The sequence below is a fragment of the Ziziphus jujuba genome, chromosome 7, assembly GCF_031755915.1.
Source record: "Ziziphus jujuba cultivar Dongzao chromosome 7, ASM3175591v1".
NCBI classification, from domain to species: Eukaryota; Viridiplantae; Streptophyta; class Magnoliopsida; order Rosales; family Rhamnaceae; genus Ziziphus; species Ziziphus jujuba.
The window spans coordinates 6,567,675-6,592,284 of NC_083385.1; the positions used below are offsets into that span (position 1 = coordinate 6,567,675).

The 24,610-nt window shown below is 30.7% G+C and overlaps 1 protein-coding gene across 2 annotated transcripts in view; it reads right to left on the minus strand.

Annotated features, from left to right (window-relative positions):
• Positions 1-5,311: 5,311 nt before the first annotated feature.
• Positions 5,312-24,610, minus strand: part of LOC107433488 (UPF0481 protein At3g47200-like) — a 165,348-nt gene continuing 146,049 nt past the window's right edge. The window contains exons 1-2 of one of the 2 annotated variants that reach the window (XM_060819256.1): positions 10,555-10,647; positions 5,312-7,272 (exon numbers count right to left, since the gene is read on the minus strand). In XM_060819256.1, the coding sequence (XP_060675239.1) occupies positions 6,783-7,256 (474 nt within the window). In that variant the 5' untranslated portion in view covers positions 7,257-7,272; positions 10,555-10,647 and the 3' untranslated portion in view covers positions 5,312-6,782. Of the gene's footprint in view, positions 7,273-10,554; positions 10,648-24,610 lie in introns of those variants that run through there. The other variant, XM_060819255.1, reaches the window with a different exon arrangement.

A 24,610-nucleotide genomic window follows, 5' to 3' on the forward strand; every position in this document is an offset into this window, starting at 1 on the left:
GATAGCAGCACCTCTCGTGCAACAGCCACAGGGGAACCTAGTTCCACTCTTTCCATGTTCCTTACTTTTGCGTAAAAAAATCTTCTATCCAAGTTCTGATTTTTCTCATCAAAACTTTACTTTGAACTTGGTGCCAGTATAAGTTGAAAATTAAAAGGGAGACAAAGATACGAATGAAAGACTGCCATAACTTACTCCAATGCAATAACCACAATTAAGTGCTCTAATTAATCTATGATCTTCGGTTAATTATCTCCAAGAAAAAATCAGCGGCCACAGTGCAAGAATCAAGCATTTAAACAACTTTGAACCTATGGACAGAAGAGGAGGTTGCTATAAAATGATTAAAATTTGAGCCAATTCAATACAACCATGACTTCTGCTCCAGCTTAAACCAAATTTCGAACAAGTCTAATCTAGGCAATGATGACCTTGCAACGAATATACATATTTAGAGTACAAATAACACAGAGACATGCACACAGAAATGTATAACAAATAAAAATAAAGCTCAATTATAATGTTGTTGAGTTGATGTTGAGGATGGTACAAGTTGGAGGAGAATTTAGCCTCCAAAATATGTACTTTCTTCATTTATACTACTACTTTAACATTATGTACATGAGGGTTCATGCCGTATATATGTACTCTAAAGAGATGATCAATGATAACCTAAATTATATAAGGCAGGATAATCAGTATCATTTTTAATTGAAACTATAATAAATGATAGATCACCAGTCACCAGCATATAAAAGATTATCAAAAACTCAAAAGATGCAGTTACAAGCACAAAGAACGTCAGATATGATCTCAAAATCAAAGTACAATATATGCACACAGTTTCATGGAATTTGACAAAATAAACGGAGGAAACAATCGCGGCCGAATTTGCGATTACTCTAACCGATATGGCCTAACGTACCACATATATATATATATATATATATATATATATGCTCATGTATATCCAAACTCCCAAGTATATCTCCCAAGGGCCAAAACAATCATTCATAATATTGCCAGCGCGCCATTCTACCAACCAGGAATTACATAGCACATGTTTCACCAAAAAAGGAATTATATAGCACATGAATAATGATCCAGAATTTTTAATACCATTTTGGCACTATAAGACATTTAAGCGATACTCAAGAGAGTTGCAGAAATTTTTGTTTAGTGTGTCAATGCTATTCTTTATTGATAGGACCCAAAAGGCGAAAAAAAAAAAGTTCTTCGTCATTTATCCTACTATGTTCGGTTGGTGAGGAAAAAAAAATGAAGTTGGATAATTTCAACATGTTAAATTGGCAAATGTTAGTTAGTTAGAAGACATATCCTTGATGCTTACAATGATCCAAAAAACTAAGAAGGCTTTCGTTCGCAACAAGGTAGCCGTACGAAAACAAAACCGTATGGGCTGGATTGAATATTTCCTTTCCTTCTCCCCCCACCAGATCCATTAAAGGAAGACAAACCCAAGGATGGGGCCATTTTCCATATGTCTCTAGAAAGATAGGAGCTAATAATCACTTTCATTACTGTGTAACTCTCATTTTATTACTCCATGTGTAACGGGACAAAAAAAGTGTCACAATACTAGAAATGCTTCCCCAAAATTACACTTTTAAGGGTTCGCTGCTCCGTTCTATCTATAATAATATATACTTATAATTGGATTTTTTGTCCCTGATATTTAGGATGAGAAAATTCCAATTCAAATCGTTACCCTAACAAATAGTAGCTTTTAGAATTTTTAAATCTCATTGCAGTTGACATAAATTACCAAAAAACAGTAAAGGTAACAATCCAGTAATCATGTTTAATACTTCTAGAGTGATAAAATGTCAGGATGGAATTTTTTCTTTTTTCTTAAATCATATAAAATTACTCAGTTACTTTCAATAAGTTTTTTTGGAAAATGCTGGTATTTTAATTTTTAAAATATAGATTTCAGATCCCTTATTATTATAATTAAGTTTTTTGAAAATTATTTTCAATTTCACTTGTGGGGCTCTTTTCTTTAACTTGAATAAAAAATAAATTAAAAAATTTAAACTTTTTTTTTCCAGTAACCGTTCAATCAGCCCTTGTTTTTTTCCTGATTTTTATATGATGAAAATTGAAAATCAAAAACAACTATTAGCAAAAATATTCTCATGCTCAGTTGTTTATTTATTTATATATTTATTTTGGGTTCAAGCCCATAAATAGTAATAATTACAAGATCAACAAAACTAGATACGTACATGTGGATAAAATCAAAAACAAATAAAAACAGTCGACCTAGTAAGGAACGGCACTTGATATTTTATCTAGCTAGCTAATTGTCATATTTTACCTCATGCAAAGAAGAGATTCTTGATGGTAGAATAGGTAGAGAAGAAGGAGAAGATAAGGAAAACAAGCCCAACAACAGTGGAACTGCCAGTCCAAATATCCTTGAAGTACACCCTCTTGAGGGTTGACCTGGCAACATTCCAATTTTTGCTATGATGCTTGTTAAGTTGGACACAGATATCATTATAGAAGAAACACGGTGTGACAATTTGGTCGCAGAGTTTGTTAACCAAGTCAGCCACGGCCTTGTTGGTGCCAAGCCAATTCTCAATGATTTTCTTGTCGACCAGCAAATCCACATCTTCAACGGTGTCGATGAGTTGATCCAGCAGAAAAATGTAATTGCAGACACGAGGCTCAGTTGGATAGGAAAATTGCTCCAACGCCATGACGTTTCTGAAAATGCACTCGGTGTTGTCTTGGACCTTCAACTGGGGTATTTTCAATTCCAAGCAATTAATCCAACGGCAACGATTCAACCAACAGCAACCGCGGCCTTTCCACCACTGACAGCACTTATTATAATTCTCAACAGCGGGCCAAGTGTCTATGCTCGCCAAATATTTACCATCTTTAGGACACCGAAACATCACCCCTGCATTATTCAGTTGCTTTGCAAAAAACAATGGCTGGAGAGATAACAAAATAAAAAAATAAAATAAAATAAAATAAACCAACTAATTTTTCTAATCGTTACGCCTATATTTGGTCAAATTATTAGGCTGCATTTAAAAAATAAAAATTTTAAAAAATCCCGTGTACACACATTCTTGCACATATAATTACCATCCCATCCCTCTATATCGATGTACTCTTCACAGTAAGTGTCATCATAATCCAGACATATTAAAATCCCAACCTAAGTCAAAAATATAAAACTTAGAGAGAGTATGATGCAAAGGCAGAAAAAAAAGAACTCTCTGTTTCTGATAGCAGGCTGTGGAGTTAAGACCCAGCTTTAGGCAGGCCAAACTCATTTCTTGATTGACTGCAAACCCAGTAATATGCAAACACGTTAGAAATAAATGCAGCATGCTCAACCTGTAAGTTCAACAAGAGAGTTAAAGACGCCACAGAGCGAAATGAACGGGAGCAGCACCTTTCTTGCAACACCCACTGGGGAGCCTAGTTCCACGCTTTCCATGTTCCTTACTTTTGTGTAAAAAAATTATTTATCCAAGTTCAGATTTTTCTCATCAAAACTTCACTTTAAACTTGGCGCCAGTACAGGTTGAAAATTAAAAGAGAGACAAAGATACAAATATGAGTTACTCCAATGCAATAACCACAATCAATGCTCTAATTAATCTATGATCTTCAATAAATTATCTCCAAGAATAAATCAGTGACTACAGTACAAGAATCAAGCATTTAAACAACTTTGAACCTATGAACAGAAAAGCAGGTCGCTATAAAATGATTAAAATTTGAGCCAATTCAATATAACCATGAGTTCTGCTCCAGCTTCAACGAGCTTTCCAGCAAGTCTAATCTCAGGAGTGATGTTTGTAAGGAAAATACAAATTTAAACTAGAAATAACACAGAGATATGCACATAGAAATGTATAACAAAAAAAAAAAAATAGTAAAGCATAATTATAATGTTCTTGAGTTGATGTTGAGCATGGTACAACTTGGAGAATTCAGCCTCAAAAATATCTACTTTCTTCATTTGTACTATTACTTTAACATTATGTACATGAAGGTTCATGCTTTATGGACTCTAAAGAGATGATCAATGATAGCCTAAATTACATAAGGCAGGATAATCAATATCATTTTTAATTGAAACTATAATGAAGGATATAGCTTACTAGTCACCAGCATAAAAAAGATGGTCAAAAACTCAAAAGATGCAGTTACAAGCACAAGCAACGTCATATATGACGTCAAAATAAAAGTACATTGCAAGCCATATGTATGCACACAATTTCATGAAATTTGACAGAATATATGGAGGAAACAGTTGTGACTGAATTTGCGATTAGGCTAACCGATAAGGCCTCAGGTGTCACTTACATATATGCTCATGTATATCTAACTCCAAAGTATAGGGCCCAAGGTCCAAATCAATCATTCATGCCATTGCCAGCTATTCCACCAACCAGGAATTAAAAAGTACATGACTAATTATCGACAATTTTTAATACAATTTTGGCACTATAAGACAATCGATGCTCAGAGCTGTAGAAATTTTTGTTGTGTCAATGCTATTCTTTATTGATAGGACCCAAAAGGGGGAAAAAAAATTGTTCTTTGTCATTTATCCTACTCTGTTCGGTTGGCGAGAAAAAAAAAACAATGGAGTTGGATAATTTCATTAAATCGGCAAATGTCAGTTAATTAGAAGACATATTTTTGATGCTGACAATGACTGAAACAACTAAGAACAATGGTATAAAAAATATGACAATACTTCCAAAGTACACATTTTTAATGATTCACTACTTTGTTCTATCTGTAATAAAATGAGAGGATTTCAATTCAAATCATTATCCTGAAAAAAATAATAACTTTTATGGTGTCCGAAAGAATGAATAATGGAAATTTTATCTCTAATCGCATTTGACATAAATCACCAAAAAAGAGTAAAAGTAACAATCCGGTAATCACGTTTGATTACCTTTGGATTCTAGACTCTACAGTGGTAAAATGTCAGGATGGAAAAAAAAATAAAAATAAAAATCTTCAATCATGTAAAATTATATTCAGCCATTTTCTGTAAGTTTTTAGAAAAAATGGTCGTACTTTAATTTTTAACATATAGATGTCAGATCCTTTATTACTCTAATTAATTTTTTTCTAAATTTATTTTCAATTTCATATGTGGAGCTCTTTCCTTTAACTTGAATAAAAATAAATTAAAAAATTTAAACCCTTTTTTTTTTTTTTTTTACCCAAGTTAACGTTCAATCAACCTTTTTTTTTTTTTCCATCTTTTTATTAGATGAAAATTGAAAACCAAAAACAATTATTAGCAAAAACATGCTCATGCTCAGTTGTTTTATTTATTTATATATTTATTTTGGGTTCAAGCCCATAAACAGTGATAATTACAAGATCAACAAAACTAGACACCTACATCTGGATAAAATCAAAAACAAATAAAAAAAGTCTACCTAGTAAGGAAGCACACTTGATACTTTATCTAGCTGGCTAATGGTCATATTTTTCCCTCCTACAAAGAAGAGATTCTTGATGGTAGAATAGGTAGAGAAGAGGGAGAATACAAGGAAAACAAGCCCAACAACAGTTCCACTGCCAGTCCAAATATCCTTGAAGTAAACCCTCTTGAGGGTTGACCTGGCAACGTTCAATCTTTTTTCGTGATGCTCGTTAAGTTTTCCACAGATTTTAGAATAAAAGAAACAAGGTGTCACAATTTGGTCGCAGAGTTTGTTAACCAAGTCAGCCACGGCCTTGTTGGTGCCAAGCCAATTCTCAATGATTTTCTTGTCGACCAGCAAATCCACATCTTCAACGGTGTCGATGAGTTGATCCAGCAGAAAAATGTAATTGCAGACACGAGGCTCAGTTGGATAGGAAAATTGCTCCAACGCCATGACGTTTCTGAAAATGCACTCGGTGTTGTCTTGGACCTTCAACTGGGGTATTTTCAATTCCAAACAATTAATCCAACAGCAACGATTCAACCAACAGCAACCGCGGCCTTTCCACCACTGACAGCACTTATTATAATTCTCAACAGCGGGCCAAGTGTCTATGCTCGCCAAATATTTACCATCTTTAGGACACCGAAACATCACCCCTGCATTATTCAGTTGCTTTGCAGAGTGGAGACAGAGGGTCATATCTTCGGTACTGTTTCCAAAACTGACTGTGTCATCGCAAATAAACTTTCTAACCAAATCGGTGAAATGTCTGATATGTTTCATTTTGTTCACCAGTTGTTTCTTTTTGATCACCAGTTGTTTCTTTTCCTCCTCCGTGTACTCGCAGAGAGGTTTTTTCTTGGAACCCTCTTTGGTGCAAGGTTTTCCAAACCTGTAATAATCAATGAAGAATTCACAGGTAATTTCTATTAAGAAATCGCGTTCATAAATGCGTTTAAACAGATCAATGAGAACAAAAAAGGGGATCTGATTTTCCAGCAATATCAAGTCCTGTTGTATAGCTGCCTTAACCCATGGACGTAATATGTAGTCCCTTGAATATTTCTTATCTTCCTTATCGGGAGATTGAGTTTGAGTTTCTTCCTTATCGGGAGATTGAGTTTGAGTTTCTTCCTTATCGGGAGATTGAGTTTGAGTTTCGTCCTTTCTAAAGAAGGGCCAAAACATTAAGCAGGCACAATCTTTGATTTCTTTATCATGCAGTTGCTTCTTTTTCTTATCTTCTTCTTTATGCTTTTCGTGGTTTCTAAGGAAGAGCTCAAGGATGAAGCAGGCATCTCGTAAGATCATGGGCACCGAGTCCATCCACTACTTTTGCTTATTATCAGGCTCAAAGCTCTCATCTCCATAGCTACGCTTGATTCTTTTCGGAAGTTCCTTGAATTCGTCCATCAAGTCCTTCATCGTAATATGATTACGGAACCGCTTCAGGAACTTGTTCGTGTACTTGGCTTTATAATGTTCCATGGCCTTCAAGTTTGATTTGCCATGGTGAAAAGGCCCAATTGAAACTAGTTGGGGAGTGTAAGCTGCTGGCCGTATCTTCCGGAGTTTGTTGGGAACCTTGTAGATGATCCAATCATTCGTATCTTCCCCGTCAGCTTCCGATTCCTCTGGCCTCTTCAGATCTTTATCAATGTGATGTTCCGGTTCCAATATCTCTGGACTCTTCGTGATGGGAAGCCTATCAGGGGACACCCTTGCACGTTCCAATTTCTCTGTATTAATGTCGATTGTTATTTGCTTATCAGGGAAGTCCTTTAAAACCTTCTCTTCTTCCATATTTCCCTTGCCCCAGCTTCAACAAGTCCATAAACGACAAAACAAGCAACGTAAATTAATTAGGGGATATCATATGCTAGATATATGAAGGTAGAACTTTGTTTTATGGACCAACCAAAAAATAAATAAATAAATAAAAAATCACAGCTATTATGGACCAACCAAAAAATAAATAAATAAATAAATAATCACAGCTATTATTTATTTATTTATTTTTATAAAGATGATCCATTGTTTATGATTTTTGAAAATTGGAAAAATATAAGGTGATGTTTAGTTGCAGGATTCATTAATGAAATTAAAAGTAAAAGAGAGTGAAATAAAAAAGAGAATGGAATAGAATCAAATTTATAGTTAAATATTGAAATCAACATCTGAGTGGTTGATAGAAATCATATTACTTTATGTCTTTTACCAAAAATCTTTTCCCATTTCTTTCTCCACATTTTTTATACGGTTTATAACCCAAAAAAAAAAAAAAAAAAAGGAGACACTTATTTCATACAATTAAAGGAAGTAAATTAAAAGCATATTAAGAAAAATAAATAAAGATGAGAATCTGTGCCCACAAATTACAGAGTGACCTGTCCGGTGTGGTCTTTGTCTTCACACGCCTACAAGGATTTTTGCTTAATCTTCTATCTTTCTTTAATATTTTTTAATTAATTTTTGGTATATTAAATATAGCAAAGACACGTGAATAAAATTGTCCATTTTAAAAAGGAAAATTTACTAGATTAAATATGAGGGAGAAGCCATAACTAATAGGGTGTGATCTATCGTATGTGATCTATCGGGAGGTCTAATTGAAATTAACCCTCTAACGAATAACAAAAGAGGGAACAAAATCAAAGCATGTATGTGAGAAAAATACAATTAAAAACAAACAAAAAATAAAAAAGAAAGTAAGTAAAGATATGTGGATCGAAGCTATGCACACAAATACTCCATGAAATTGGACACTATTAAAAAAATTTTAAAATTAAAAGGAAAAACGGATCGAAATTAATGGCATAAAAATGATAGGACGACTAACCGATGTCGTATAAAAAACTGGCAGAGTCCCTTGATACTGCAAGTCGAGTTTTTGATGTAGGAAGTGGTGGTGAGAGTGGGAAGTTATATATATAGCCGTAAAGGTAAACTGTAAAGTTTTGTTTTAAAATGCAAGACAAAATAAATAAAAATTAAAGAACATAGGGTAATGGCCCCACCCTTACCTATATGGATCTTGGAGGTAGCAAAAAACTACCTCACCTACTTTATATTTGCACAAATATATAGTCCAATATAAAAACTGATATCAATGTTAATATGTTCAAAAGTCATTATGATTTGAGTAGTTCGTGCTTTTAGTCATTTTATAAAATAATAGCCATGTTTTCAGCCCCAAAAAAAAAAAAAAAAAGAAAGGAAAGAGAACAAGTAACTGATTAATTGATAAAACAATTTTTTTTTAGACTTATGAATTTTATATAAAATCTTTGTTGAATTTTTTACCATAACATTTATATCCATTGATATAGAATTTTAAGAACTTAAACAGAAAGAAAAGAAAAAAAAAAAGGTACAAAAAAATCTCCAGTAACTGTACTTTTTATTGAAATTTTGATGTGGTCAACTATAAATTTTCTTTTACAAATATGTTGATACAGTTAGAAGAACACTCACATGAAATATAACAAAAAACGAGGAAATTGAGAATCCCAATGAATTAAGACAAGTCTTCCAAAGATTGAAAATTCATAAAATTAAAGAAAGAATGAAAAAAAATAAAAAAAGAAACCAAAGGAACAAACAAATCTTGCTAGCTGCTACACAGATCATTAATTAGATTATGTAAATAGAAAAAGAAATAGAATAATAAAAGAAAAGATAAATCTTGACAATTTATACAGTAGCATGCATATTTTACTATGTCCTTAAAAGCTTAGATGAGGAAAGAATGTTAATCCTATTAATCCTATAAATTATTAATATATATATATGTAAAAAAAAAAAAAAACACTTTTATGCAAATGAAATAAATTATATATTTTAATTTTCTTAGGAATTAAATAACCAAAATAAAATAAAATTAAAGAACACATTCATTTTTATTTTTTATTTTTTATTTTTACTAACTAATTGCAATAAAAAAAGTATTTCTTAAAAAAATAACAATTAAATAACTATTATATTATTTCACTCAAAGAAAATAACTATTATATTACTATGAATTTGTAGTTAAGCATTACATTTATATAAAATAATTTTAATTGGGGATAAATAATAAATAATATATATATATATATATAAGTGGAAAAAAAAAGTACTAAAATCAAGAAGAGAAATGAAAGAAAAAAATTTGAAATTTGGATAATACTAGTCTGGGGAGAAAAGGAGGGGCACATTTGTACATTTACACTCTAACAAGGACAAAGAAAAAAAAAATTGAGGAGGCATGTTCATGTGGGTTTTTTATTTTATTTTATTTTATTTTATTTTAAGTCATATCGGCTTTACACAAATTTTCGACAATTTCATTGAAAAATATTTTTAAATAACCATCTATATGATTACGTCCTAAAAAATTTGTAGCAATTCACAAATTGGAAATGCCGTGAAAAAAGCGAAAAACTTTAGTGAGCCACATGGTACGAAGTCCTACATTTTGACATGTGTCTCTTTTAATTTTTTAATTAAAAAAAATAAAAAAAAAAAAAAAAAAACCATCCTTTCACCATCCTCTCGGGAAAAAACCAAAAAAAAAAAAAAAAAAACAAAAAAACAAAAACACTCCCTTTTTTTCTATTCCCGTTTCACTCCATATGCTCTTTTTCGCCATTTTTATTTTTTATTTTTTTACTTAATTATGACGGACGTGTCACATGTGCTAGGATGTAAGTTGACCACCTTACCATATGGACATATATAACAGTTTTACAAGTTTTTCTCCTTAGGTACAGCCCGGATGGCTTCATCTCTGTTCTAAAGTTGTAGCCTGACGAACTCGAACTCATTGCCCGATTAAAATTCTTCACCCAGTAAATAAAATTCATACAAACCAAAAGTTCTATTGTTAATTTTTGCCACTGCATTTAGATTTTTCATTTTTTTTCATTTTTTAAAGTTAAAACAGTACATTAAGATGATACAACTAAATAATAAAGGGAACAAAAACAAAGCATACGTGTCAAAGGGGGAAAAAAAAATCAAAGATATGTTGATCGAAGCCATTAACACCAAATAGACCATGAAATTGGACAATAAAAATAAATAAAAACTGTGAGAATTTCATGTGGATAAGATGACTGACCAACGTTCGATAAAAAGCGGGGAGTCCTTGATGCCGCAAGTCGTGTGATGAGTAAAGTGGTGGCGATAGTGGGAACTGGGAAGCTATTCATAGAAGCGACATGGTAAAAGACAGAGGTACAGCATTGCTTATATGGACAAAGATCTATACAAAGAGAAAATATTTACTAGGCCAGGCGTACCACTACACTGATGGGCCCAGCGTACCACTACACTAATAGGCCCAGCCAATAAAATCAGGATAATTAATTTACCAAAAGAAAAATGGAATCATGCCAATTAATTGAGATTGGAAACTTCCTTCGTTACCCCCCCCCACCAAAAAAAAAAAAAAAGAAGCATCCTTTCATTTTCTCTTTTCTCAGCACTAAAAAAATGTTGTTCATTACCAATATAAACCATCAAAATAAAAAAATAAAAAAAATAAAAAAAAGCACATAGATTATTTCATTGACATATATAGGTGATAATACAAAAAAGTGATTTACTAGTTGTATAATAGCATATGTGATAACCATTGACATGGTGGTGAGTCTTATACTAGTCCCATGTGGTAAAGCCACAACTTTCAAAGCAAACATTCAACGTTTTGAAAAATACTTAAAACCAACAAATAAAATATCTGCAGTTACTGGAAAATAGAAGATTCGTATAAAAAAAAGTTCAACTAGAGATGTGTTTTATATAATTTATCTTTATTATTTTATATATTCAAATTACTAGTGTTTTTTATACTATAAATATAGATTTGAGATATTTATCCATGATTTAGACGGCTATTCTAATTTTGAAATAAATTTTGGCTATTCTAATTTTGAAATAAAATTTTCTCATTATTTTTCTCTCTCCTCCATTATAAGTGGCCACCGCCAAGCACATGCAATGGAGTTGTGGCAGGCTCCTAGCCACTGCTACCGTAATATCCAATTTGTTTTGTTCTTTTTTTAATTTTTTGTTTAGAGAACCATCATAACCCATCTCAAAAAAGGCCTAACAGCGTCTTCAGCATACGTATGCTGGCCTATGGAAGTTATTTTTAAAAACCACTAATAAACGTTTTAAGAAAAATTTTTTTTTTTTTGGTGAATAAAGAAACCCCTAGAACCGACACCACTAGAGGACCACCGCAGCTGTCAGCAACTTACTGCTACGCTGGGGGCATGCCACCGATGGTTTTCATCTGTTGATAACCCTGTGACAGCGGATGTTAAAATAAAATAAAACTACGGTTCAAAAAGGGTGATTTTATAAATTACAATTTGTGGGAACCGAAGATAAAAAGTATTACATTGTCCAATGATCTACTAATTTTTGCTTTTTTAGTCTAATCATGCATTTTTATTAAATTTATTTTATAAAAATAATTATATGCAACTAATGTGTAACACCCCGTCCCAAATCGCACCGGAATCCGTGCACGTTGACCGAGGTTGACCGTTGACCGAAAGGGGTCAAAAGTTGACTTTTTGACTCTGTGGGAATTTCGAGTTGACCAGCGTACCGTGGCGAAGTGCACGATGCCACGAGTTCGTAGACTGGTAGCACGTCGAAAACGGAGCTATGGTTTGAAAGTTATGGACGAAACAAGTTGCGGACCAAACTGTCCAAGGGGTGCCGGAGTTGACTTTTTGTTTATGGGGAATTGAGCTTTGACTCGTGCATGGTTGTGAAGTGCTCGTCGATACGAGTTCACAGACTAGCGGCACGCTCAAAACGGACATCCGGTTAAAAAGTTATGGACGTTTGAAGTTTACCGGATACCGTATTATTTTAATGTTTTTGGGTCGGTGAACAGTGAAATGCCACATGTCAGCTTCTGATTGGTCCACGTGGCATGAACAGTGTCATGCAGGGTTTTTATTTGTTAAAACACTCGGGGAAGAGAGAGAAAGAGAGAGAGGAGAGAGAGAGAGAGTCACCGGCCGCCGGTCATTTTCACGTTTTCCGGCCTAGTTACTGTACATGTGCCGGCCAGCCAGGTTGCCCACCTCATTTTCGGCAAAACCTCCAAATTTCACGGTGAACGGCCCCGGACGCGCCCGGATCGGACGTCCGAAGTTTGGCGGCGATTTTTCCCCCTCCACCGCCGGCCACCGCGAATCGGCACTATTCCGGCCGATATACAGTACACGCGCCGTACACCCATCATCCTCTCCTCAAGTCCGGCCTACCCACCAAAAATCACGGCCATCGGACCACCGACGCGCCGGGATCGGAGCGTTTTCCGGCGAGGGGTCGGAAATCTTCAAACGGTGATGTCTCCGCCGTCCGACCTCCGTTTTGCTCACCGCCGATCCCGTTGGATTGCTCTCCTCACGATCTACAAGTCTACAAAATTTCACAGCCAACGGCCACCGCACGCGCCGCCGCCGGCGACGGTTGCCGGTGACCGTGGCGGCCCTCCGGAAATTACTGTTCCGGCGAGTACCCGAAATTCCGGCCAGCTCCAGTCCGCTGTGTTCGACCTCCTGAACCTGAATCCGGCATCCGTTTCCGCCAATTCGCGACGGTTTGGGAGAATTGCGAAGCCGAAACCCGAAAGGCTTCCCGACGAAATTCAAACCCCGTCGGGTACGATCATCGAAAATTAAGACCGGATCTGTGATTAGCATCACTCGAGCTTCGATTCGGTATATAACTCGTAAATTCTAGATATCGTTTGTGTTTTGACCCCCCGGATACCGGGTATTATTTACCTGAATAAAATATTAATTTATTTGACTGTCTGTGAAATTTGTTCTAGGAGCACCGGTGAGTCGTAGAATTGATCCCGTAGTGGATCGTGGGTTAATTGCGTGCTCCAGGTGAGTGACCCACCTTCAAATTAATTTTGGGAATTTAATTGGTGAATATATAATGTGTGATTTAAATATTTGGAATTTAATTTCTATGTGCCAAATATTTATTTGATTTATTGTGGAATTATTTGTGAATTTATCGGATTTAAGAAAATGTGTATTTGACCAATTTATGCCATGTGAAATTATTTTATGGTTTTGAGGATTTTGAAATTGGTGTGGTTTTAATGGTAAATTGGGCACGATTTGATTTTCAAATATTTCAAGGAAAATATTGGGTTATGTTGGTGATTTCAATTTTTATAAAATATGCCCATGAAATATTATGAGATTTGATTATGATATTTCGAGAAATTATTTATGCTATTGGGAAAATGTGGATATTTGAATTGATGGATTTGGGAGTTGGTGGATTTGAAAATCATGGAATTTATGGCATTGATTATAAAGAAATTGTGGAGAATTTCCCGGTTCAAGCGGATGGATTATGCCCGCTATGCTTATGAAAAATGTAAAATTTGTTTTATGATTTAAATTTATGGATTTTATGATTTTTAGATGCACCGTGCACGTACTGGTGTTCTGATTATGTGATATGATATATGTGATATGGATATTGTGCACACGGATATGATTAGCGCGCAGGTGGGTGTGAGTAGCGCGCAGGTGATATTATGAGGGTGTCCTGTGGATGCCATCTAAGAGGGTGGCCACCCCCCTTTGGCCGGGACACCAGGTTAGCAGCGGCGCTGTGGGACGCCACGCGACCGTATGCCGGTTTCTCTCTATAACCTCCTGTCTGGCAGTACCTCGGGACGCTGGGTACTCTGGCGCCACTAGTATATAGTGGGTGCATCAAATGATTTTCAGAACTGTGTTTTAAAAATAAAATGTTTGGAAACTGTATTGGAAAAATAAAATTAATTATTACTGCTTCCGGTATTTAATTATTTGATGTCTTGGTTTTCGGGGAATATGAATAAAGGGTTTTGTGAAAATGTTTTAAAAGGGGAACCTTTCCAACTGAGAGAATTGTAAGGGTTTTGAGAGAAATTATTATTTCCAAATAATTATTATTTATACTTATTACTGTGATATTATATGGTATAGTAGTAGGGTCGCTCACTGAGATGATTAGCATCTCACACTCTTAAATTTCGTTCCTCTAGGTACCAGGTTGTCGGTGTTTATCCAGAGCGGACTTGATCTTCATCGCTGTTTTACTTCGTGAAGTACCCTGTTCTTCTTTATTGCAGTTGTACTATTTCTTTCACTCTTGTTGTATTTATCTTGCACTGGATTACTGTATTTTTGTTTTGAAGTGCTGAAATTTGTGGAACCAATTTGTAGTTTGTGGGAGGAATAAGGGGATATTTTTGAAGTGTGTTTTCAGTGCAGGTAAATTTGTGGTAAGTAAATCCCTTAGGGGAGGTGCTGCTGGATTTTCCGTTGGAAGGTTCGGTGGTATTTTCCTGGAATCAGGGCTGTCTAGGGTTCCGGAGGAGGAATTCTGGACGGGTCCTGACATAATGAAATTCCATTGAAAATAATTTTAGTTTCATTTTTAACTGATGTTTATAAGCTAATTTTGTCAAATTCATTTGAAGAATTGAAGAATACTACTAAATTGACATATTCAAGAAGCAATGTGATGCTTTCTAAAGTTAAGGAGTAAAATACAAAATATGTAATAGTTCCTACAAAATGTATTTAACCCTTTTTTTAAATCTATTTAATCAATTTACAAATGTTTTCATTGCTAATCAATTTTTATAATATCAATTTATTAACATATTCAACTTGCTCGTAGGACTCATATGCCCTTTGTTTTATTTGTTTCTTAAATTATTCAATTTACAGAAGAAAAGAAAAGAAAAGGAAGATTATTAAACTTGTTTTGCATATGCAGAAATTAACAGTATTATGTGGCCAGACTCGTATGGATAAAGATCAATATCTTAATTTGCAAAAAATTTTAAAAAAAAAAAATCAATAGCTTGTTGAATATTTTGGATATAAATCAAAATTTTGGTTTATGAAAATTAATTATCATCACTAATGCATTTCCTGCTTATGAACTGAATTAGTGGAGCTGTTAGCCTGTTAAAAAAATTATAATAGCCCTTAAACACTAACTAAATTTAAAGCAAACCTCCATTATTTGGTTTATGAGTAGCATATATCATGAAACACTTTCACAAAAATATCTATATGTTTTCGCTAGCCACTTTTGAGCCTTAAAACAAGAAGTCTTTTTCAAAAAGTTATAAACTATGCTAAGCAGACCTTAAATAAGTTGGATATAGAAAATAATAGAGTTCTGTAACAAGTGTATTATTGTCATTAAAAATTTGTGATCCTTTTTTTTTTTTTTTTTTTCATTCGTTCTTTAGTTGCAAAGGGTCATATAGTTATTGCAACAAATTACATATTTATGTTAAATTTATATGCATACAGTTATGATACAGTAATTTCACATTACTTAACAACCTATTAGATTTCTATGGACACATTGATAACTACTGTTATAAAATGTGAATAGGATATTTTTAAAACTTAATTGATATTTATTTTTCCTATATGATAATATATACAACTGAGATGATTTGTTACGTAAAATGTATGTCCTGACCATAATGTCCTTATGACAAGTTTACGACATGAGGAAAAATTTAAGCTATGTGTCTTTTTCTTTTTTCTTTTTTTTTTTAATAATATGATTGTGTAATTTATTTAAAACTAAAAACACATAAATTCATTTAAAAAATCAATAATATAAAATATTTACCAAGCTTATTTACGGAATAATATAGTAGATGATTTAGTAAGATTAAATTGGTTGATTTTTAACTTATTTGCCCATTTAAATATTTATTTTTTTTATAGTTAAATAATATATATATTTCAACCAATAATATTTTAATATGTAACATTTGATAAATAAATTTAATAAATATTTTTATACCTATAATATTATTTAAAAAATAAAATAATAATTTTATACTTAATAAATTTATTTATTAAAATTTTAATAAATAGTAATGTTCAATATATAATTAATTATATTTTTATATTATAGTTTATTAAAATTTTAATAAATAAATTTCGTATATATAGCATTGTTAAAAACTAAAAAAAGGAAAAAAAAAAAATGTTACACAAAGCATGACACCGCACCGATACGGGGAAAAGCTTTTTCATGCAAGGGTATACGGACAATCACGTCGTATCTATGCAATGTCGCAACAAAAAATCTTAAGAATAAGAAAAAAAAATCAAAATTAAATTCAAAATCAGGAGCCCTAACCCTCCATCCCTCTTTTTCTCTCCCTAAAATCTTAACCTGGTAAATGGAAGTTTTCAACTCGATTCAGAAAAATTCCAACCTACTCGTTCTTCCACTTTTCTATTTTACTTTTTCCGCTCTTCTCGATTCAGTTCTTGGAGGAAAAAAAACAATAATAATAATCTTCGTGTTATGCTAAAATTTCCAGGACACTTTTCTTTAATAGAAAAAAAAAAAAAAAAAAGGTGCCAAAATGTACCAGTTCTTGAATATAGAGAGAGAAAGATAGAGAGGTCGATCAGGTTTTCTCAAAATCAGATAGAAGTTGTAAAATTTATTTTTTTTTCTTTTTTATTTATTTTGGTTGGAAATAGAAAATTTTCATTTAGATTTTTTTAAATTCCATATTTTTAAAATAGTTAATTCTAATAATTAAAAATTATAATTGTATTTATATATTATTATATAAATATAAAATATTGATTTTAATAAAAATATTAAAATATTTATTAAATTTATTTTAAAAATAATAAATATTAAAATATTATTGATTTGTATATTTATATAATTTAAAATTATTAAATTAATTAATTAATTAATATTAGTGTATTATTTATTATATTATTTTTATAATATATTATATTATTTGACAAATAAATTTAGTATCATTTTCATAGATTTGGAACGCACAGATTTAGATGGAATTAACAAATGACCCAAATCTCAATTAATTTATCTTTCAATGCGTATATTTTCAGTAATATTGGTGGGGGGGGGGGGGGGGGGTGGTGGTGCGCGGGAGGGGTGTTGTTTTTTGTTTCGTACAATTACTCTAAGTTGGAGTATTTTCATTATAATAATTACAAAAGAAAATACCAAGAAAAAAAAAAGCAATATGATGCAAGAATGCAAGTGACATGTCCTTTGTTACACTTCAATTATTTGTCCCACCGTTTCACATGGATGACGAGAGTAAGGTGAATCGGGTTCGACCATTAGGTTAAACCTCTTTTTTGCAATGCATGACACTGCATCAACAAGTGATTGTCCGTTAGTTCATTTCTTCTAAGGTAGGTATATGTCTAGGTCTCCTATTATTTCGAGTCAGATTCAAAGTGAAATTTTTTTTTTTGGGATAATTTTAAAAAAAATATATATATAGATTTCAGAAGAAAATAAATCTTTTAATATGAAAAACTAAAAAAGAAAATAAATCCTCTTAAAAATATATCATTTTGAAATTTTTTAAAAAATTAATTTTAAATATTTTTTTTAAATATAATTTTATTTTTTAATTTTAATATATAAATTTATTTAATTACTTTGTAAGTTTTATTTTCTTATATAATTAACCAACTACTATAAAAAAATTTTAAAAAAATAAATTCTTTAAATTTCAAAAAATTAATTTTTAAAATCAATTTCATCTAATATTTTTCATTTTATCAAGTATCCCATTAAATTGGCTTTAAAACTCAATTCACGCTTAGCTTTCCAACAGCACACATCGTGCGTTTTAATGCTGCCATGGCTTTAAAACTCAATTCACGCTTGGCTTTCCAACAGCTCACATCGTGCGTTTTAATACTGCCAGCTCATTTTCTAACGATAGCCATCCAACTTAATTCTAACATTTAATGCTGCCAGCTCATTTTCCTGGCATGAGCGGACTGTCTCTTTATTCTTTCTTGTTATTTTCCATTTTTACCCCTACCTTTTTTACGTGCCTTTGTTTTATTAATGTTTAAATATAGTTGCCAACAGTATTAATAAACACTAATATTAAAAGTGTTAATATATTTATTAAATTTATTTACAAAATAATATATGTTAAAACATTGGTATGTTTATATAATTTAATTATGAAAAAGTAAATTATTAAATAAATAAATAAATAAAATAAAAATAAATATTATTATATTATCTATTATATTATTTGATAAATAAATTTAATAAATATTTTAATAGTTCTAATATTATTAATTAATAAAAATATTATTCAATTAATTATCATCATTCATTAATTATAAGAATATTTTTAAAGTATTTTTTAAAATTGAAAACATAATTTCAATTAAAAAGAGCATGTTTTAAAATTAATAGCAAAATTTAAAGGTAATATTCAACAACACTCTTTATTCTTCTTTTTACTGTAAACATTTACTATTATACTTATATTTTATCTTTATTTTTACATATTTTTTCAAATATTATATAAATGCATTGAATTAAACTAATATAATATTAAAATAAGATAATGAATTTGGCTCGAAAATCAAAACCACTTTTTACTTTAAAAAACCAACAAAAAAAAGCTCATTGGAACTCTTTTCCTATTTTTTCCTATTTTAAAGAGCCATATATGATTTTCATTACTTCAAAATAGACTCTCTAAATTTAAAAACTAAAATAAATAGTGGAATTTAGCTCTTCAAATATAAAAAGCTCAAATCACTCTTTATATAAAGCATTTAATGAACTCACCTATAGCTTTATGATTTTCTATACATAATTTTAATTAATTTGTTATTTACAAATTCATATCTTAATTTTTTTCAGCTACTGCTTCAATATTAGGAGAAGAAAAAAAAAAAAGTGAATCATAATTGTTTCTGTGAAATACAAAATAAGAAGTTGTTATATAGACTACCATTGGAATTAGATAAAGAATCTTACTTTTTATTCCTAAAATTTTTCAAAATGCTTTCTATTAAAATAAAAAGTATTATTGGAAATGCTGTAAAAATTAATTCTTTAAAATAAAAAGAGTGAAATAGATAGAGAATCATTTGGGATATTCTAAGCTTCACAAAAAAGATATAGCAAGCGAGGCATTGCAATTTAAAGATGACATTTTTTTTAATAAAAAAAATCAGCTAGTTAGACATTCCTATTTAAAATGTTGATTAAGTTTATAAGTTATTTATATTTATAATCGGTAGCTAGCTGATGAATTCAAGACACAAAAATAAAAAAATTATTATATGTGATAAAAAAAAAAAAACTTAAAAGATTTTTTTTCTTCTGAATCATATTAGATGGTTCTCTCTCCTACGATCCAAGTCTAGATCTAGATCTAATTAACTAAGTTATCACTTTCTGTCTCACAATTTTTTGAATTTGATGGTTGGGTCCTAGCCGTTTGCATCCATCAAGAGATGTTAATTAAGTGCTTGCTTGGTTGTCTTTTGCTTTCCGTTTCTTATTTAAAACTCGCACTTTAGCCGTCTACAATTTACGCATTTAGGATAATTATCTTACCAAATTATAATGTAGCACAAATAAGTTATAATGAAATATGATTACTCGAATTCAATACTTCAGATATAGATAAGTGTAGAGGATGCCCATACAACATATATTTATTATGAAGATAATTGGACATTCTTTCTTAATTACAAAAATAAAGATGCAATATATATATATATATATTTTTTTTCACAAAACAATGATCTTTTAATCTTATATATATATATATATAAATGTATATTTGCTTTTATTAAACTATCATTAAAAAGTAATATAAATCCTACACAAATAAAATAACTAAAAACGGAAAATTAATAAATGTGTTACCAAAAAGGCTTTATAAAAATAACGACTCATGTATGTCATTATTTCTTTACTCCACGTACGTACGACCCCACTTTAAGATAACGTATATCATTATTCGAATAGAAAGACTTGGCTGTTTGGTACATTATGCACCACGTCATCACAATAACGTCACATATCTTTCATATTTTATCGTCACATAACCTATCAAGTACGTTACAAAAAGCTAGGGGTTGAAGCATATTCAAAGGTATTTCGTTTTAGCAATAAAATGTTATATATTTATGCTTTTCGTGCTTTTTAATGACACAATATAAAAAAATATCAATTACATTTTTTACATCAAATATGGTTTTAAAAATATAATTGGTATTTTTTTAATTACCTTTATTTCAATAAAATTTGTAGAGTCCATATAATTAAATAATATAATTTTTAATTTGTTTAATGTTAAAATTTAATGGGGGTAGAACTCAACTCAGTCCACTATTCTTTCTTGCACCATTTTACCTAATGCTATTTTCTAACATATAGTATTGGAAAAATAATGCCAAAATTTAATATTAATACTGATATCTACTATTGAAAAAAATATGCTAATACCAAAGTTTAAAAATATGAATAACAAAATAGCACTTGTCATTAGAGATCCTCTAAGAGTCAATCTCCTGTTAAATTTCAATTTTGGCATTGTACAATACTTGGGATATTTGTCATGTTTGGCACAGTGTTGTAGAAAGCCCAAGCCTTAAAGAAGATATTTTGACTTTTATGAATTGAGGCCTAAGCTTCAAAGCATTAGAGTCGTATGCTTTCAAAAGTTAAATTATAATATTAAAAAAAATGTAACTTCTATATTTAAATTCATATAAAAAAATAAATTTAACTATATCTATGAAAAGTAGATGGTATACATCGTTATTTGAGGTGTAGAAAAATACGTTTTTATGCTCAGAAGGTATGTCCAACTTCTAACAGGCACGTCTCATAAGTGTAATATCCCAAATTTTATGCCTTTTTTAGTCTCCTGATATTTTTTTCTTGTATCTCAACGAGGCTAGCCGGAACATAGCCCCTCAAGTGCCTTTCAAAGCATTACTCTCAACACACTGTAAGTCATTATTATCGGAACCACTTTTTTACTCCATATGTTTGTACCGGTTAAGATTTAACATTTCGATATCGATAGAAATATTAAAAATTTAAAATATAAAAATGTCTACAGAGATATTAAAAATTATTGAATATCAATAAAAACTTATGAAAAATTATGAAAATTAGTGAGAATTTATTTTAAAAAATAAAAGCTTTTATTAAAATTTTGGAATTAGTTTATTTAATTAATTAATTACCAAATTGACTATTAAAATTATAAAAAAATTTGAATGGATATTAGATTTCTCTTAATTAATCGATTTATAATAAGCATTAAGCATTAATCATTAAAAATATATTATTATTAATAAAAAATACATATTTAATGAAATTGTTTATTAATTAGAATATATATAAATAATTATCACAATTATATTATATTTTGTAAATATTATTTCAACTGTTGTTAACATACCATTGATATGAATATTTGAGAGTTAAGTGTGCATGTATTGAGTATCATCAAAACCGAAATTTTAAATTCTAGTTTGCAGAAAATATATTTCTTACATATTTTTTAATTTTTGTTTGTCTCTAATTTTTATCCACTTTATAATATTTATACAAATATTAATTTAGGTAGGTAAACTTGTGACTTATAATGCCAATTTTCTCTAAGAATATGATAGATCGACTTGTCTAATGTAATTATAAACATTACTTGTTAACAATAATTTTTTTTTATTTACCTAATTATTGGAAGGCAATTAAAAGGTAATATATATATATATATATATATATCAAATATTAATTTGGCAAAAAATTTTAATAAACATAAATAATATTCATAAAAATTTTTAATAAAAAAAGTCATAAATATTTTAAAAATTTTAATGAAATTTCATACAAATTTCAGAAATTTTCATGGAAATTATGGATTTTCTAACAAAATTCTAAACGATTTAATATGGATATAATGATGAAAATTTTCAAATAATTATAAAGAAATATCAAAAATTTTAATGTATATTATGAAAGGGGAGCTAAATTTTCTTTTGATATGTTTAAAAAATAGACATTTCACAAAAATTTCGAAGAAAATTTCGATATTTTAAACTATGCTTCCAATTTTATTTTATTTTTAAAATTTTTAACAGTTTTAGAATTGGTTTTTTTTTTTTTTTTTTTGGGTAAGTAATATGTTAACTTCTAATTAACCAAATATAGAAGATATTAAAGTGACTTATATCTTATTTTTGAGTGAGATAATGGTATTAAGATCTTAGGTGGTGTATTTTAACAACATACATATTATTATTGGTCAGGCCCATGGCAAATGTGGTAGGCCTATCTTATTGAATAGTCTATTTTTATTAAATTCTTAGAAGCGAAATCTACCTAAATTTGTGGAAAGTTTTAAGATATTATCATTAACTCACGGACCGACAATATGTTAAATTTTTCCACAATTTAGGTAGATTTCGTTTCAAAGAATTCAATAAGAAAAGACTATTCGATAAAATAGGCTCATCCTTTCAATGAATGCTCATATGGCTGTCAATATAGATTTGTCGGTTGGTGAGTTAATGACAATATATCTTAAATTTTTCCACAATTTAGATAGATTTCGCTTCTAAGAATTCAATAAGGAGAGACTACTCGATAAGATAGGCTTGTCCTTTCAAACACACGCCATGGTTGAACTAGCACCTATCTTATTGAAGAGAGACATGGTAGGCTTTCCCTTTCAAGTGATCCCTCATATGGCTATCAACGTAGAATTGTCAGTCGATGAGTTAATGACAATATCTTAATTTTTTTCACAATTTAGATAGATTTCACTTTTAAGAATTCAATAAGGAGAGATTATTCGATAGATTTCGCTTTTAAGAATTCAATAAGGAGAGACTATTCGATAAGATAGCCCACCACATTTGACCTATAATAATATGCATGTTATTAAAGTACTCCACCTAAGATCTTAATACTATTATCTCATTCAAAAATAAAATATAAGTCACTTTAATGTCTTCAATATTGGGCTAATTAGAAGTTAAACATATTACTTACCACAAAAAATAACTACCAATTCTAAAACTATTCAAAACTAAAAGGAAATTGGAAGAAGGATCTGAAGCTTATTAGAAACCTAGTTTATTTAACCCTCCTTTCCTCTCTTCTCTGTTACACTAATCTCTAACAAGGAAATCTTCGTTGCTTTTCCAAACTTTAAAAAATTCTCCTTTACATTATGTTTAGATTGAAGGGGGAAAATGAAAGGAGAGGAAATGTTTAACTAGAAAATGAAAAGAAAAGAAAAAAACGTATAGTATTTTTTTATCGTTATTGTTTGGATGATTAGTGTATAGAAAAGAAAGGGCAAGATATGAAAAAAAATATATATTTCCATAAGGTAATAATAAGGATAATTTTGAAATATTAAAAAATTCATTAAATGACAGGACCCCCTTGGGAACCCTCCTAGGATCTTCCGGGTGGTTCCGTCTGGTGAAATCCCACAGGACAATCCCTAGAGAATATTCAATGGAACCTCACCTTAAAACGTAGACAATCAAACACAAGCATTAACATTAATACCTCAATATATATATATATATATATAAATAAGTCCACAATCGCATAAAGTCCACAACCGGCCTACTGTACTACATGCTATAACTACACACATAAGTACCATGGTCTCTACTAAGACTTATATTTAAAATCAGAGCATTCTAAGAGTGTCAACGAAGTCTAGGAGTACAAATAAGTAATAAATAAGTCCAGAAGATAACAATAGATAAAGAAAAGATAAATACGGCTGCTGTAGTAGAAGGAAACAAGCGATAAGCTGTACGCGAGGCAGACTGCTACTAGCTGCCTGGGCCTAGGGGAACGAATTCAAAATAAATAATACGTGAGATAAAAAAATCTCAGTGAGTGGCATAGTATAATAGAAAAATAATAATTTATTTCTGAAAAATCTTTCTCTCAAAACCTCTCATTTCACTCGTTTGAAAAGTTTCCCGTTTAAAAAAAATCATTTCACAAAACCCAAACTTGTATCCCAATTTACTATATCATAAAACCGATGCTCAAATATAAAATGAACGATTATTATAATATTATAAAATATCTCAAATCAAGATATAAATATTTGAGCATAAAATATCATAAATACAGTTCCACCAAATAAATATGAAAATGCAGAAATCACCACAATATTTGTAAATTAACAATATGTTCAAACGTATACAATGTACCAAACGATGTACCAATCTGTAACCCATGGGAGACACCCACTTCACGACCCTCAATATACG